This window comes from Peromyscus leucopus, chromosome 2 (assembly GCF_004664715.2).
Source record: "Peromyscus leucopus breed LL Stock chromosome 2, UCI_PerLeu_2.1, whole genome shotgun sequence".
NCBI classification, from domain to species: Eukaryota; Metazoa; Chordata; class Mammalia; order Rodentia; family Cricetidae; genus Peromyscus; species Peromyscus leucopus.
Window position 1 is genome coordinate 26,503,793 of NC_051064.1, and position 15,398 is coordinate 26,519,190.

At 45.3% G+C, this 15,398-nt stretch overlaps 1 protein-coding gene across 1 annotated transcript; it reads left to right on the top strand.

The window, feature by feature from the left end:
- The first annotated feature begins 9,761 nt into the window (after positions 1-9,761).
- On the top strand, positions 9,762-15,101 carry Penk (proenkephalin). The gene is made up of 4 exons (XM_028894323.2): positions 9,762-9,853; positions 9,936-9,990; positions 10,476-10,616; positions 14,072-15,101. Exons 3-4 carry the CDS (start codon positions 10,479-10,481, stop codon positions 14,741-14,743), a joined length of 810 nt encoding a protein of 269 aa, XP_028750156.1. The 5' UTR covers positions 9,762-9,853; positions 9,936-9,990; positions 10,476-10,478; the 3' UTR covers positions 14,744-15,101.
- Positions 15,102-15,398: the final 297 nt, after the last annotated feature.

Below are 15,398 nucleotides of genomic sequence, written 5' to 3' on the forward strand. Positions count from 1 at the left end.
GCTATTGGCCAAGCATTTATAATTCATATTCAGCCTCTAAGTCAGTTATTTGGGACTGGGTGGTGGGAACAGGAAACATCTGACTACAACTAACACATCAGTAAGATAAAACAATTATGAATATTTATGTATCTTAAGGATTTTTCAATTCCTTTTGTATGTGGGCGGAGGAACAACAGCTGGAGCTCCATGGTTAGTGGGATAGAGGTGAGCATTCACAATGTGATGTTACACCTCCTCATATCAGGAAGTACAGAGCAGACAGGAAGTAGGACTGGGCTGCAAACCCCAAGGGGCACTCCCCAGTGACTGTCTTGGTGCAATTAGACCCCACCTTCCAAAGGTTCTGAAACCTTCCAAAGCAGTGCCACTATCTGGGAACTGTGTGAACACATAAGCCTGTGGGGAACAATTTATATCCAAGTCAGAACAGTACCCAACATCAGAACACCTGTAAATATGAACTGACAGAATGCAACTCTATAATCTGTTTTAATTCCCACTTTCGACAATAGATAGAACACATATAGATAAAAAAAGAATCAGAAGAGAGAGCAACACTGTGGGTCAATGAACACACCAGACCCATAGGATATTCCACCCAACAGCAGTGAAAGACACATTCTTCTCAAGCACTGGCATGTCACACATGAGTTCACTAAGGAAATCATCACAAGTTTAAGATGATTGAAGTCACACCAAATATCTTTTTAGACCATGATTCTGTGAAAATAAAAATAAGTAACAAAATAAAGGAAAATTCACAAGCACATGGAAATAAACAGCACACTCATTAACAATTGGTGAGTCAAAGAAGAAATTAAGAAAACATCAGTAAGTATCTTGAGATAAATGAAAACAAGAACATAATATACCAAAATTTATTAAGCATAGCAGAAATAGCACTAAAGGGAATTTTTGTAACTATAAATTCTAATACAGAATAGCTCAAGTAAAAAATGTAACTCTGTACCTCAAGGAATTTGAAGGAAAAGTAAGCACAAATTTAGCAAAAGAAAGAAAAAATAAAGATTACAACAGAAAGAAAGATAGACAATATAAATAAAACTAAATTTGATTTTTTAAAAAATAAAAAAGACAAAGTTCTCAACTAAGAAGAAAACAGAGCAGGTGTGCCCTTCAGAGAGGGCACCTGCAGCCGAAGCCCTCAGGAAGCTGATGTTGGAGCATCATTCAGAAGTTTGTGACATCTAGGTAAGTCCAGGACTCAGAGGGAGACCCTGTCTCAAATTGTTTTTAAAGTGTGCTGTGATGGAATATATATGAAACTGACCAGAAATTTAAAATGAAACAGAAGCTGTTACATCTGGTGTACAAAAATTGCCATTAACAATGCTACCCGGGAATCAGCTAACCCAGAAGAAATTCACAACCTTAGAAACAGAACCTACAGAGACTCAAATGTGAAGTAGAAACTCTGAACTCAGCAAAGAGATGAAATCAATAATTAGAACATTCCAGAGTGAAAACCAGGGCCAGATAGCCTCACTTGTGAGTTCTACTAAACACTTACAGAAGAAAATACTATTCTTTCTCAAATTGTTGAAAAGAAATGAAAATTTCATTCTATGAAATCAGCATTACTCTGATGCCAAAGATAATAAAAAGACATGATGCAAAAATAAATGTAGTCTTACATCACTTATACATATACATTAAAATTTTCTCAACAAAATATAAACCATGACCAAGTGGGGTTTGTCCTAGGTACACAAAGATGGTAGAATATACAAAAATCAATCAATGTGATACACTGTATTAGTAGAACAAAGAACTGAAACAGCATGATCAGCTCAACGCGGGAAAGACTGGCAAAGTCCAACAGCAGTCATAATAAAAATAAAAACATGGAAAAGGAGGAGGGGAGACAATTACATCAGCATGATAAAGGTTGCCCAGGAAAAGCCTGAGCTAATAATGCACTCATCAATGAAAGTTTTTTCTCTACTGTTAGGGACAAGTAAGGGAAGCCTGCTCCTGTTCCACAAACCATGGAAGTACTAGCCAGGAAAGCAATAAAACACATTTAAATCTCTAAGAAAAAAATAAAATTATCTATTGTGGATCACATGAAATGCATAGATATTTCACAAAAAGAATACTATTAGAGTTAATATATTCAGCAAAGTTGGCAAGACATAAAATCAATATACAAATGTTGGTTGCATTTATGCACTAATGAATGATTTGAAATGAAAATTAATAAAGCAATGAACGTACAGTAACAATAAAAGAATTGAAACTGTGAAGAGTAAGCTTACCCAAACAGGTGAAAGAGTTGCACGTAGAGGAATATAAACATTTCCAAAATGAACTGAAGAAGACACTTCCTCCTCTCCAACTCAAAACCCAAACCTCCCCTCAACATGGTGGTGGCTGAGGGAATGAATGCACCTCTCTAGTCACACTAAAGTTCGGACAGACTTGGAGACACCCAGAGACTCTGGTCACTGGAACAAAAGGAGACAGAGGACTTAGCATCCTGGCCCACTGGGGCTGGATGGCACGGAGGAGGCAGGAGTGGAAGGAGAGAGAAAAGTGAGACACAATGGGCAAAGGCCACACAGAGGGACAGAGAGATGGCTCGGCCCTCAAGAGCACTGGCTGCTCTTGCAGAGAGCCCTGGGCTCAATTCCCAGCACCCACAAGGCTGCTTATGACCCTCCGACCACCAGTAACTTCACCCCTGGAGGCTGTGACACCCTCTCCTGACTTGCACGGGCACCAGGCACACATGTGGTACACATGTATATGTACAGGCAAGACAGCCATAAACATAAAGTCGTAAAATAAGAATTTCTTCATAAAGTTTCGCAGAAGCAAATGCTGAGGGGAAAGGCAGTCTGGCCTCAGCTTCTGGGGACTGCACCACAGGGGGGCGTTCTACAGGAGCTCTGCAGCCTCAGTGCTCAGCCTCAGTGCCCCGCGGTGCTGCCTAAAGGGGTACCACAGCAGCTTTTCTCATTTTCATTAAAATATAACTAGATCACCCCCCTTCTTCCCCCTCCAACCCCTCCCACGCCCCTTTCCCTGCAGCCCCTTCCACCTCCCCCTATTCCATCTCAAATCCAGGGCCTCTGTGTCTGATTGTTGTTTATGTGTGCATAAGTACAATCTGCTGAGTGTGTTCAGTATTGCTTGATATGATTTCAGGACTAGCTACTTGGTGTTGGATAACCAATTTGAAATATAAATCCTTGCATCTTTCTTTCCCTGCGAACTTGTAGCTAACACTCACATGTGGCCTTGGACAATATCTAGCTTGCAACACAGCATGGCCTCTGCAGAATGTGGCTGAAACAAGCCTGTTGGAAAAGACATGTGGTAGGAGCAACCACAGACAGGACAGAGACTGGAGCTCCCATTCCTGTAAGACTAAGAAAATGGGGGCAACCAAGAGAAGTCTGGAGAGCAAAAAGGTACATGAAAATACTTGCAGAAACTTGACCCCAGAAAGCATCTCCCCAAGGGGCATCAAAGAACCCTCTAAATGCCATTCCTCTAGGACAGTGTGTTGCCCCATCTCCCGCAGGCTTAGTGTGTGAAGCCTGAAGTCCAGGGCTTGTCAGATTTGGCAGAATGTTGAGTGAATTTGTTCAGTCAAAGCTCCATGCTACCTTGTAGCAGGCAGGGGGTAGCTGTTTAGCCAGTTTGGGTCCTGAAACTGGGGAGCTACACACAATACACACACAAAAAGAAGGTAGAAACTCAAGAAAGAAAAGGAGATAGGAAAGAGAGAGAGGAGTGGGGAGAGAAGAGGGGAAAGGAGGAGGTAAGAGAGGAAGGAGAGAGGGAGGGAGGGAGGGAGGGAGGGAGGGAGGGAGGGAGGGAGGGAGGGAGGGAGGGAGGGTGATCTTTCACCTCTTGCTCTGTCAGGACAGGAAGCAAAAGGAAACAATGGAAAGAGGACCAGTACTGGATAGTTACTTTCCCCAAACTACAGTCCCAGTAGAAATAATGCAGTTCTTAAATTTTTTGGTAAGACATTTTTTTGCATTTTATTATTTGTATATACAGAGAGAGAGAGAGAGAGAGAGAGAGAGGCTTTGTTGATATTGATACTTTAAACAACATAGTATCTGTTGGGCTGATCAAGAACAACAAAACAAGTTTTTGTGATTTAATTTCACTGATTCCTTTTTCTAGGCCCAGATTTCTGGCTTCCATCTCTCCCTCTCTAAAGACTCTAACACTTCTTGAGTTGTTAGGAACAACGTCCCTAGTCTTTTGTCATAAAACTCTTTCTGAAGAACGCTGTCACAGAATATAGAACTGTAAGACCTTCACAGAACTTAGCATGTCCTGCTGGGCCAGGAGTTTAGGCACTGGCACCTGCTTCTGAGGAGAAGGCATACTTAACTCATCCCTTGTTCTTCTAAGTCTCTCTACCCTCTTTAGGTGTGAATCCCTCTGATTTGACAATAGTGTCCCCAATGTCTCATCCATCAGGCTCAATGCTAAGAGAACTTGCTGAATGTAAGGCGGGTGTAAGTGATGATTTGGGGTTTTTTGTTTATTTGTCTGTTGGAGAGTTCTTTTGAGACAGAATCTCACTCTGAAGCCCATGCCGGCCTGGAATTCAGTATGAAGCATAGGCTGGCTTTGAACTTGTGGAGGTCCTCCTGGCTCAGCTTCCAGAGTGCGGTGGTACAGACCTGCATGTGACTGCTTTCTTCTGCTCTTAGAGCCCTTTTTAGCGGTATATCACATCCCCAGAGTTCTCTGGTACGTCTTTTTTTTTCTCTTTGATTTTCGGTTTGGGCAGTTTTGTTGACATGTCTTCAGACTCAGAGATTATTGCCTCAGCCATATCCATCCAGTTCAGCAATGTTTTCAAATGTGTCCTTCTCTGTTACAGCATGCTTGGCCCTTGGTGTTTTGTTCGGCTTCTGTATTAAATGTCTGATATCTCTACTTGCTTCTATTTCTTCTAATGGGGTGCTGTGTATTTACCCATTACAACCCTTTACATAGGCTTCACATATAAGTCACAGCTGTTTTAAATGCCTGGTCTGATGACTCCAACACTCCTGGTATATCTGAGTGAGTCCAATGCTTTCTTTGTATCTTCAAACTGTTCTTTCGCCTTTTAGTCTACCTTGTCTTTTTTATTGATAGCTTGATGGCTAGATACGAGACACTGAGGAAAGGAAACTGATGTCGACAGGCCAGTAGTAATTTTGTGTCTGGAATGAGGGAGCTTTACAGCTATAGCCCTGTGAGTCTGTTACTCAGTAAGCCTGTGCCCTGGACTGTGATCTTCACGTTTTCTTCCTAACTCTCCTTGTCCGCGGAACAGCACAGCATGAGTGGCGTGGAGTTGGGCATTTTCCTCCCCTCAGGTCTGCCAGTCTCTGGTTACCTGGCTTCTCCTGTGGTGAGCAGGCTTTAAAGCAGAGTGCTCCGTGGTTGACCAGTGTCCCTCTTCTCTGCCAGGAGCTGCACGTTTCTCCAGTGTTCGCTGTCACAACCAGGTCATGCTCCTCGAGATGACACTCAAAAGAGGGTGCAGCCCATGAGCCTGGATCCCTGCATTTTCTGTTGCCGCCTTGGCTGCACTGAGGCTGCAGGAACTGCCACTTGTGATGCAGGTGGCCCACTGTGACACTTGTCTGGGAGGTTGGTGTCATGGGTTTCTGCTCCAGCAAGCTGCTTTTTTGTTTGTTTGTTTGTTTTTGTTTTTTCTTCTGCATTCATTTCTTGCTCTCTCCAGCTCCAGGGCAAGGAGGTACTTTCTTCTGTAACTCTGCCCCATTGACAGATTAAAACAGAGTCATTGGCCTTTCTGTTTGCTGAGCTGTTGACAGGTCATCTCTGCAGATACCTGGACAAGCTCCCTATAAGATCTTATGGAAGGTTTTTGAGAAGAGACTCCCCATATAACAGAGGCAGGCCTCAAACTCAGGACATCCCTGCCTCCACTGCCCAAACCCAGTGATGGTGATGAGTCCTGGGATGCTACAGCCAAAGCATTTGAGTACTTGAGTCCATCCAAGGTGTGTGGACACTATACAAATGTGACTCTTAATAGAAAAACGTTTTTAAATTAATTGTGTTGTTTGATATTGTAACACAATCACACATGTATATGTAATTTCTCTCTCCCTCACTCCCTCATTCCCTTCCTGTCCCTGTCAATTCTTAATTTCCATCCCTACCAGTCCTTTTTCCCAGGCTCATGACTTTTGGTTTCATTTCATGACCTCTGGTTTGGCCAAGGCCATCTGAAACACACTTCAAAACAGCTTTAGTGCGTATCTATTATGTTCAGCCTCTGTGACATGGATCACTTCCAAAGAAATTCACATAAGGACCTGATTCAGAGTGGCTCCGTTCACCTCGGTGATTGACAGGACTCAAAGCCTGATTGCAACTTCTCTTCTGACACAGCCTCAGCCATAGAAACGGCTTCTTTGGCAGAACTGCATAGGTAGAACTTGGAGTTTAATTTTGAAAACGACTAAGAGCAAATCAAAGGCAAACTGCTGAATAAGGCTTGTGTCCAATGAGACAATGCAAAACTTCAACATCATTGTTTCTCATCACCTTTCCAAAAGTTACTACCGAAAGTCAGGCTTCTCCACAGACCCTGTACTGACTGTATCCACAGCAATTTCTGTGGCTCTGAGGAGTCATAACGTGGTTTCTTTCACTCATTGTCTTACTGCATATATTTAATACTAAAAGTGACATTTTTCCCTGCCTGACACACAAAGGTCAAGTTCAGAAGTTGCTTGCATTCCCTTTAAGATTATAACGCATTCTCAGTGCGCTTGGCATTTTCATCCCCTTCTCTCCCCCCACTACTCTCTTTTAAACTCAGTTCTGGTGACCACGCCCCAGGTTACCTTTTCTTTCAAGAGTCGTATCTGTTTCTGGGATTTTGAAAATGAGAATAAATCAGCACACGGTTTCCTTAAGATGGGAGCTTATGACAACAGGAAAGCATCTTACTCAAGCTGATGTGACTGTCTCATAGATTCCCTCAATCTATGAAAGCTTCCTGGGTCCACCCTAACAGCAGAGATGCTTCATGCTAACTTGCCACACTCACAGGATCCCATTTTACAAAACATCCACCTTAGATTGGAGCTGAAAATCAGCAAGATTTCCCTGGCTCTGGCACAGTACCAAGCCTTTGACATGCTAGAGCATGAAGCCTCTGCTGGTAGGAGCTGCCTCCATCCTCCACTGAGCCTTAGAGAGGGGCCAGAGCAAAGCTCTGTCTGATCTCATGCATTTCAAGTGGCATGAAGAAGGAGGATGGAAAGGGACCCCTACAGGACTTTTCCTCTGCCCTCTTTCTTAAACACTTTACTGAACAGCTACGAACTGAGTTAAACACCCCAAGAAGTCACCATGCTGGCTCTGAGCTGATGTTTGCAACCCTAGAGTCAGAAGGTAAGGTTTGAGTCTTGACCTGAGAATCAGAAATCTCCAAATCAAATGCTTTAGGACTGGTGCCCTTCCGTGTTTGGGGCCTGATTTCTGAAATGGTTCCTTGTCAAAACACAGCTACAAAATCTACCACACATATTTAAAAGACGATGACAAAAAAATGGATCTCAAATCAGTCATTGCAACTGTCCAAATCTAATGAAATGGGTGCAGAAACATGACTTCTATCCCGAGCGTAGATAGGAGGAAATGATAAGAAGAAACACTCACTGATTTGTTTTGCAAGCAAGATTAACCCACTGGCACCTCACACATGCAACCATCCAGTTGGCACACATTTATTAACCACGGGCTGTGACCAAACTACCTGTGCCGGACAGGCCTGAGGGATTCTAGGGAGCATTCTCATTTGTTGTCTCTCTTGTGACATTTTTAAAGCCACTGAGAAAAGGCAGCCTTCCAAAAGACCCAGAGAGGACATTAAACATTCCATTAAACACTGGGCCTTTGAGAGTCCCAGGAACATCTCAGGCGTACAAAAGCCCAGATGCAGAAAGGTGTCTTTCTTTCTGTTCAGTATATTGCACAGTACTTCAGTGCAGTCGTCTCTTTTGCAAAGCCTGGGCAACGAGAGGAAATCGTCTTTAAGTGACGACAGACAGAAGCTCTCTTTTGCAATGGGGAGAAGAAGCAAGAACGAACAAAAATCATCAAAACGCTGGTGGGAAGAATCTAAAAAGTAGAAAGGGGACAAAGCTGGCCTGTACCACACAAGTGCTGCGCTTTCACGGTCCAAGTACAAGGCCTCCCCAGGCAGGAGAAAAAACAAGTGCACCTGTGTATCCCTTGGAGCATTCTGAGAAGGTCCTCAGCCAGCACAGTGAGTCCTGCGGGGGAGTAGATGCGGTCCTAGCCCTCGGTGTGCTCCACCAACGCAGGAGAGCGCCGCCCTCTAGCGACCAAAATGGGGGACGCATTTCAGATTGAGCCTCTCAGGAGCTGCGTGGAGGCAGGAGCTGCGAAGGTTGAACACGGTGGCAGATCCTTTACAAATTACTTGTATGACTGGGAAAACCTTGAGATCCTCTCTTTATGAACTCTCGAACTGTTTGTGATATCCTTCTAGGGCGAGGGAGATAGGTACAAACAATGGGTGAATTTTAAAAGGGTAGGTAAATTGATAATAGATCAAATTGATAATAGATCCAAAGGAGAGAGATGATGAGTGGTTAAAAACAGCTTTTGAGGCCAGACAGGTTAAGTAATTTCGTCCATTATTCCAGATGATTCTGTCCTAAACACCGTGCCTTCTCTCTCGTGTGTCAATATAATAGCATGTTACATCCGCTGCCTTTCTACAAGTAGGAAAAAATATGAGATCTTAGAGTAAGATCTAAGCTTCCTGACTAACGACCATCTACAGACCCGGGAAGTGAGGGAGCGGGCTGCTCTGCAAGCCTCTGCCTCACCTTCTGCAGCTAGGTCCCTTCCCGTGGACAAGATGTGCAAGACCCAAGACACAGCGTCCAGGACAGCGTTCTTCTTTGTTCCCTCCACACCAAACTCCTGACACACTGACATCAAACCTCCCCGACACCCCCCTTACTCATCAAACACCCCCCCCCCAAAAAAAAAAAACACTCTGTGCAGCACGCTGACAACAGCAAGTCCCAAACCTGCAAGTCTGCCTCGTAGCCAAGATTGACCCCTCCTGTGGTCTTTGGAGAACATGCTTCCCAGAACGTGGTTTCTGTTTTTTGAGGTTCCTTTTTGTTGGGGGGGGGGGTGTTTTGTTTTCTGTACCTGTGGTATTGCTTCTGGGACCGGATATCTCACTGATCTAAAGGAGAAAGTTTAAGATCCCCAGGAAGGTTCAATTACTGATTTCTGTAACTATTAACTGGGTGCCTACTGTGCACTTGACGCTGATAGACAGCCGGAATGTCGGGGCAGAGGGGTGAAAAATTACGACTTTCGGATAGCTGTGCAGGGATGTCCCTGCAGTACTCCTGGAGAGGCGGTGGGGAAGGGGCAGGTTCGCCTAACACGAGGGTGTCCAACTTCTCAGAAACCCAAGTCCGGCTGCCCTTTCAAACACCCCCACCCACGGTGCCACAGAAGTGATTCATGCAGGGAAAGCAGTTTCCCCTCCGTGTCCTCTCCAGAGTTCCCAACTGCGCGGTGGGGGGGCCTCCGGCGCCCACTCGCACCCGCCGCCCTCGGGGGCCGCGTGCTGCGGGGACGTCCCCTCCCGCCAGGCGTCGGCGCGGGCTGGCGTAGGGCCTGCGTCAGCGGCAGCCCCGCCGGCGATTGGGGCGCGCGCGCCTCCTTCGGTTTGGGGCTAATTATAAAGTGGCTGTGTCCGCTGCCAGCCTCCGGACCTCGAGGCAAGCGCTCAGAGCCCCGCAGCCCAGCGACACCGAGGACCGCGACGGTGAGGTCGGGATCTGCCCCGCGCCTTGCCCAGCTCCCCGACGCGGCCGCCTCACACTTGCCTTCTTTTCTCTCCCTTGCAGAGTGGCGTCTGGGACCCGCGCCTCCAGGAGCCTGCTCCGTCCGAACAGTGGCAGCGTGAGTGACTTTGCCCCCAAGTCTCCCGTGCCATGGCGACCGTAGCCTGTTCCCTCATTGCATGCGTTCGCCCAACTTTCACGGGGTTCCTCTTTGGCATGGGGGTCCGGGTCTTAGTCCCCAAGCGCCCGCTCCCGAGCCGGGGTTTCCAATGTTCGCTACAGAATCTTGCCCTGGGCAACCGACGCCAGGGGAAGACAGCAAGCCCTCGGAAGAGCAGGATGCCATCCATCGGGAGGACAGGACACCCCAGGAAGATAGGGTGCCCCCAGGAAAACAGGATGCCCCCGAGGGAGCCCCAGGACGGCCAGAGCCACTCCGGACCGAGCCTGAGTCACCCGGGAAGGTGTTGGGCTGTGGGCGGAGTCCAGGAAAGAGTGTCTGTGCGGGTTTTGCTCCACGACCTCCCACCCAGCAAGGTTTCCTCCTAGGGAACCTTTCAGAGACTGGACAAGACTATATGTGCGCGTCCTTCTCTCCTACAGCCCATGGCGCGATTCCTGAGACTTTGCACCTGGCTGCTGGCGCTTGGGTCCTGCCTCCTGGCCACAGTGCAGGCAGATTGCAGCCAGGACTGCGCCAAGTGCAGCTACCGCCTAGTACGCCCCGGAGACATCAACTTCCTGGTGAGTTGAATGTCCTTGGCTATGCTCATGCAGCCAGACTTGCAGACATCTAGCATCACACGCGAAGGTGCACTGCACGAGCCTTTGGTGACCTGGGTGACCCTGACATTTCCAAAACGTTGATCCCGATTCGCTCTGTTTTCCATTGTTGGAACAAGCCTATCTGGGACCCTTAGGGGCTGAAGTATCTCCACACAAACCAATTTTGTTTTGACCCTGGGGATGCGGGAACCCCAACATGTGTTCTCTCAGTACCTCGGATAGCACTTCATCTAGGTTATCAGAAAGAAGTCTTCACCCCAACTTTAGAACCCAAGCCAAGGGCCCTTCAAACAAACGCCCTTCCTGCAAAGAAGGTAATTGTTTTTGTTAAAGAGCGTGCCCACACACACACACACCCCGTTGTTTTTGTTGGGCTTCCTGAGCCTTCCTCTCTGGGTTGGAAAAGGATAAGGGGAGAGGTAGGGAGTTGCCCAAAGAGGCCAGAAAGAACTAGTAGTCCCAGAATTCCCCTTTACCTTGTCTTGACTGCATTTTTATAATAACGGTTAAAATGACAGTTTGATTTGGCTGTGAGAAGAGCACAGGCGAGGCAGTCAACATCCAAGGAGCTGGAATCAGTCCAAAGACAGCCTGCCCCACACAGGAGCTAGGGAAGACAAAATGGCTGTACCTACGTCATCGGCCACAGGCTTTCCAATCACGAGTGGGGGCCCCTGGGTCTGAGTCTGCAGATTTGAGATTCCAGAGGCTTCCTTTTTCACTCACTCTCTCAATGATCACTTGCCCTGTCTTAAAATTGCTTAATAGTTCAAAAGAGAGGGTCGTGTTCGTTCGAGCTGCCACAGCTCACACTTGAGGCTTTGAGGAAGCTTCACATTTTTGAGATGTTTGAAATGGAGAAGAAACAGGGAGTTCAAAAATCCAAACTGATATTTCCAGTTAGATGTCGTTTGCTTCACCTGAAATGGTTGATCACATGATCTGTTTCAGTCGATGTAGACTAGCTTGGTCTCAGAGAGGAGAGCACTGTGTATTTAAACTGTAAGGGAAAAATTATTCCATTTTAAACAGGAATGCTCTCACTCAGCTTTCTTCCTTCTCCTATAGTCATGTGAGGTTTCCCTAAAGATTGAGCGAGTGTAAATAAGAATTAACCTTGTGAGTAATGGACTTTATACACAGGAGATTAAAACCCTACGGTACTGAAGATCTCTGTCTGGCTCCTGATTCTGGGGCCCAGCCACGGGTAATTTTTGAGCAGTCACTGGCATTTTAGCTCTGCCCTCTGCTTGATGAGCACAGCACAAACTTACGAACGGAGCGTTAAGGTCTCTGCCAGCTCATGGTGACGTGAGTTCTAGAAGAGTTTGTGAGCCAATAATCTGGCCTCAAACAGTAGCAGATTTACAAAATTATATGATTTGAGGACTCAAGTATAACTGACATTTAGCAATACCTAGTCAAGAAAATTTCACTCAACTGTTCCCTTCACCAAGATCAAAAATGATGCTCATCGTCCTTTTCCAATGCTGAGGAGCATGAACAGAGGGCCTTGGATGACAAGTAGCTGCCCAACAGCAGAGAAACTTCTGGTTTCTCTACTTCTCAACTGCCACTATCATTAAGAACATGATAGGGGGAGTGTGGAAGGGGTGTGGCTGTTCCTCCGCTTTTCCTCGGTACAGTTTGTCCTTGCTATTGTAGCTGTCTGTCCTTATCTGTGGTGCAGATGATAAGGGGCACATGCAGCATGAACAGGTTAGGGAAAAGCCTCTATGAACAACAACATCTTTTAGGAAGTCTTTTGAATGAATAATTTGTTTTCTATTGTGGTGTACATTTAATTTTGCTGTTTTCTCATTGACAGAGAATTAGTTAATGCTCAAATGTTGTTAAAATTACAGCTGTTCTGGAATTTTGGTAGAACTCAGAGGCAAAAGGAGGTTGCCTAGCCAAAGATACAGTTAGTCAATAAATATTTACCAGGTTCCCATGAGATAGTGTAATGGGTACCGAGATGAGAAGATGCCTTGACAGTTGTCTAGATGTTAACATTCAGTGTGCTCTAGACCAGAGCACTCGGTGTGTGATAAGTACCCCTAAAGCTACATCAATGACATTCATTTTTGACCACCAGATCAAGGAAATACATTTTTAGAGTGTAAATCTTATTATGACTTGTATTTCTTAGGCTTTTAGTGGTGTTTTGAGTCTTTAATCATGTACTTTCAAGAATAAAATGGGTTATTTTAATTAGCTCCTCTTTAGCTTTTATGTACTCACATATTTAATTTTCTTAGACACAAAACTAAAATAACCATTAAAAGTTGGTTAACTATCTTTCCAGAAGATTTTTGTTGCATGAATAAAAAGCTTTCATTGTGAAAATAATGTGTGTATTTAATATGAACATACCAATTTTTAAATGCCAAGAACAGGACTAGATTTCCTGTCTAAATCAAAGGCTGTAGGCTGGTGTCTGTAAGGTCTTTTCAAAGGTTGTGAAGTCCCCTGAAATGCTTAGGAACATCATAGGATTTTGTAGCATTATCTAATATTTTTGGGTTTTTTTTTTTATTGAAGGCAAGCAATTGACTAGAAAAATTGTCTGAAGGAGTCATTTAAGATGTGTAGCCTAAAGCTGACTATGGCTTGAGCTGAATTGCTCTATAATAAGAAAGTAATTACATGCTGCTAATTCCTCCTTTATTAAAGAATACGTCTGCGTTGGAAAAGATCTGTTTTATACACCAATGGCTTAATCTTAAGAAAATAATATGAGTAATCTGTGCATTGTATCCAGGTAATTAGCAGCATTTGGTTCAAAATGATCAAATCTGTTTTAATCAGCTGCAGGGGGAAAAAAAGAAAGGTCAAAGCATCTCATTTTTGGCTAATCAAGTAATCCATAACAAATAAGTGTGATGTAGTGTTTTGAGTGCCTTTCCTTTTAACCTCATTTTGGAATTGCCCCTTTTTTCATTGAAGGTTGAAGTATTTGGGGGAGACTGAGTAAGATAGTGACAAGGGGCACTCATTAATAAGTCTCGTAAGTCTCATTAGTAAGCTTGTCTCTTGTGGAGGGAAATTTTAGGAAATGTCCCTAGTCAGATAAATAGAAATTCCTCTGTGGGGCTCAAAAAGTCTCAAACAAAATTGCATATTCCATAGGAAACAATGTGGCTAGAGACTGGGTTGTGAAGGCAGCCGTTTGAGTCAGAATTGAGGATCCAGGGATGACACAGAATACCCAACAAGATCTCTAAGGAGACTTATTACCCACTCGATCCCTTTTTCCAGTGCTCCCTGGTTCGCTGTTCAGTTTGAGAGAAAGCTATAGTGAGAGGGTAGAAATAGTCTTTCTCTGTGACAGTGTGTATACTAAAGCAGATAACTATGGTCCATCAATGGCTCAGAAGGGTCTCTTTTGGTCATGCTTCTTGTCTTCCCAGGCTTGCACACTGGAATGTGAAGGACAGCTGCCTTCTCTCAAAATCTGGGAGACCTGCAAGGATCTCCTGCAGGTGTTCAAGCCTGAGTTCCCTTGGGATAGCATCGACATGTTCAAAGACAGCGGCAAACAGGATGAGGGCCACTTGCTGGCCAAGAAGTACGGAGGCTTCATGAAAAGGTATGGGGGGTTCATGAAGAAGATGGATGAGCTTTATCCTGTGGAGCCAGAAGAAGAAGCCAATGGAGGGGAGATCCTTGCCAAGAGGTATGGCGGCTTCATGAAGAAGGATGCAGATGAGGGTGACACCCTGGCCAACTCCTCCGACCTGCTGAAAGAGCTCCTGGGAACAGGAGACAACCGTGCAAGGGAGAGCCACCACCAGGAGAGCACTGACAGGGAGGACGACAGTGTGAGCAAGAGGTACGGGGGCTTCATGAGAGGCCTCAAAAGAAGCCCCCAGCTGGAAGACGAAGCAAAAGAGCTGCAGAAGCGCTATGGGGGCTTCATGAGGAGGGTGGGCCGCCCCGAGTGGTGGATGGACTACCAGAAGAGATATGGGGGCTTCCTGAAGCGCTTTGCTGAGTCTCTGCCCTCCGACGAAGAAGGTGAAAGTTACTCTAAAGAAGTTCCTGAGATAGAAAAAAGATATGGGGGATTTATGCGATTTTAAAGCCCTTTCCCAACAGTGACCCCAGCCACCCACCGGCCCGCTCCATCCCCAGTCAGCAACTGCCTTGTCGTGGTGTTTGTTGTCCTGTGATGCTTGTGCTGTAGCGCCGCCGTGTGGTCCCGATGATAACTACACTGCCTGATGTAGCGCCGCCGTGTGGTCCCGATAACTACACTGCCTGAGAGCTGTGATGTCAGGGGTCTGTGTTCTTTTGAGTCTTAAAGCTCAGTATTGGCACGGTGCAGCTATCTCCTTATCATGCCGTAATAGTTTCTGTTACCTCATCCCTCACTTTTGACAAAACGTCAATAAATGCTTACTTGTATATAAATATAATAAATTCACTACCCCAACTGCACAATGTTTCTGTGAGAAGTGGCTCTCTTTTGTCTGTGGGTGTTCACAGTCAATGCTAGACGTAGAGACAGTACCATCAACTGCTATGACAGAATAATCACTGGCCTCTTTCTCCTGACCAAGGATACAAAGCATTTTTTATTTAGCTCATTGTATGTGAACTCTTAAAAAAGTAAATGCAATGGGACAAAATTAGATGCAAAGACAATTTAACCCTGTATTATATGTACAGAAAGTGAAGGTCACAGGTTAGTACTCGGTCTAATTTTGCTCAGAAGTTGAAACAGGAGTGAGATTA

What these genes read in the sequence shown, in the direction of transcription:
- Penk (XM_028894323.2), top strand. Translation starts at nt 10,479, where the DNA reads ATGGCGCGATTCCTGAGACTTTGCACCTGGCTGCTGGCGCTTGGGTCC. An exon ending in CCGGAGACATCAACTTCCTG is followed by an intron (nt 10,617 to 14,071) that starts GTGAGTTGAATG and finishes TTGTCTTCCCAG; the next exon opens with GCTTGCACACTGGAATGTGA.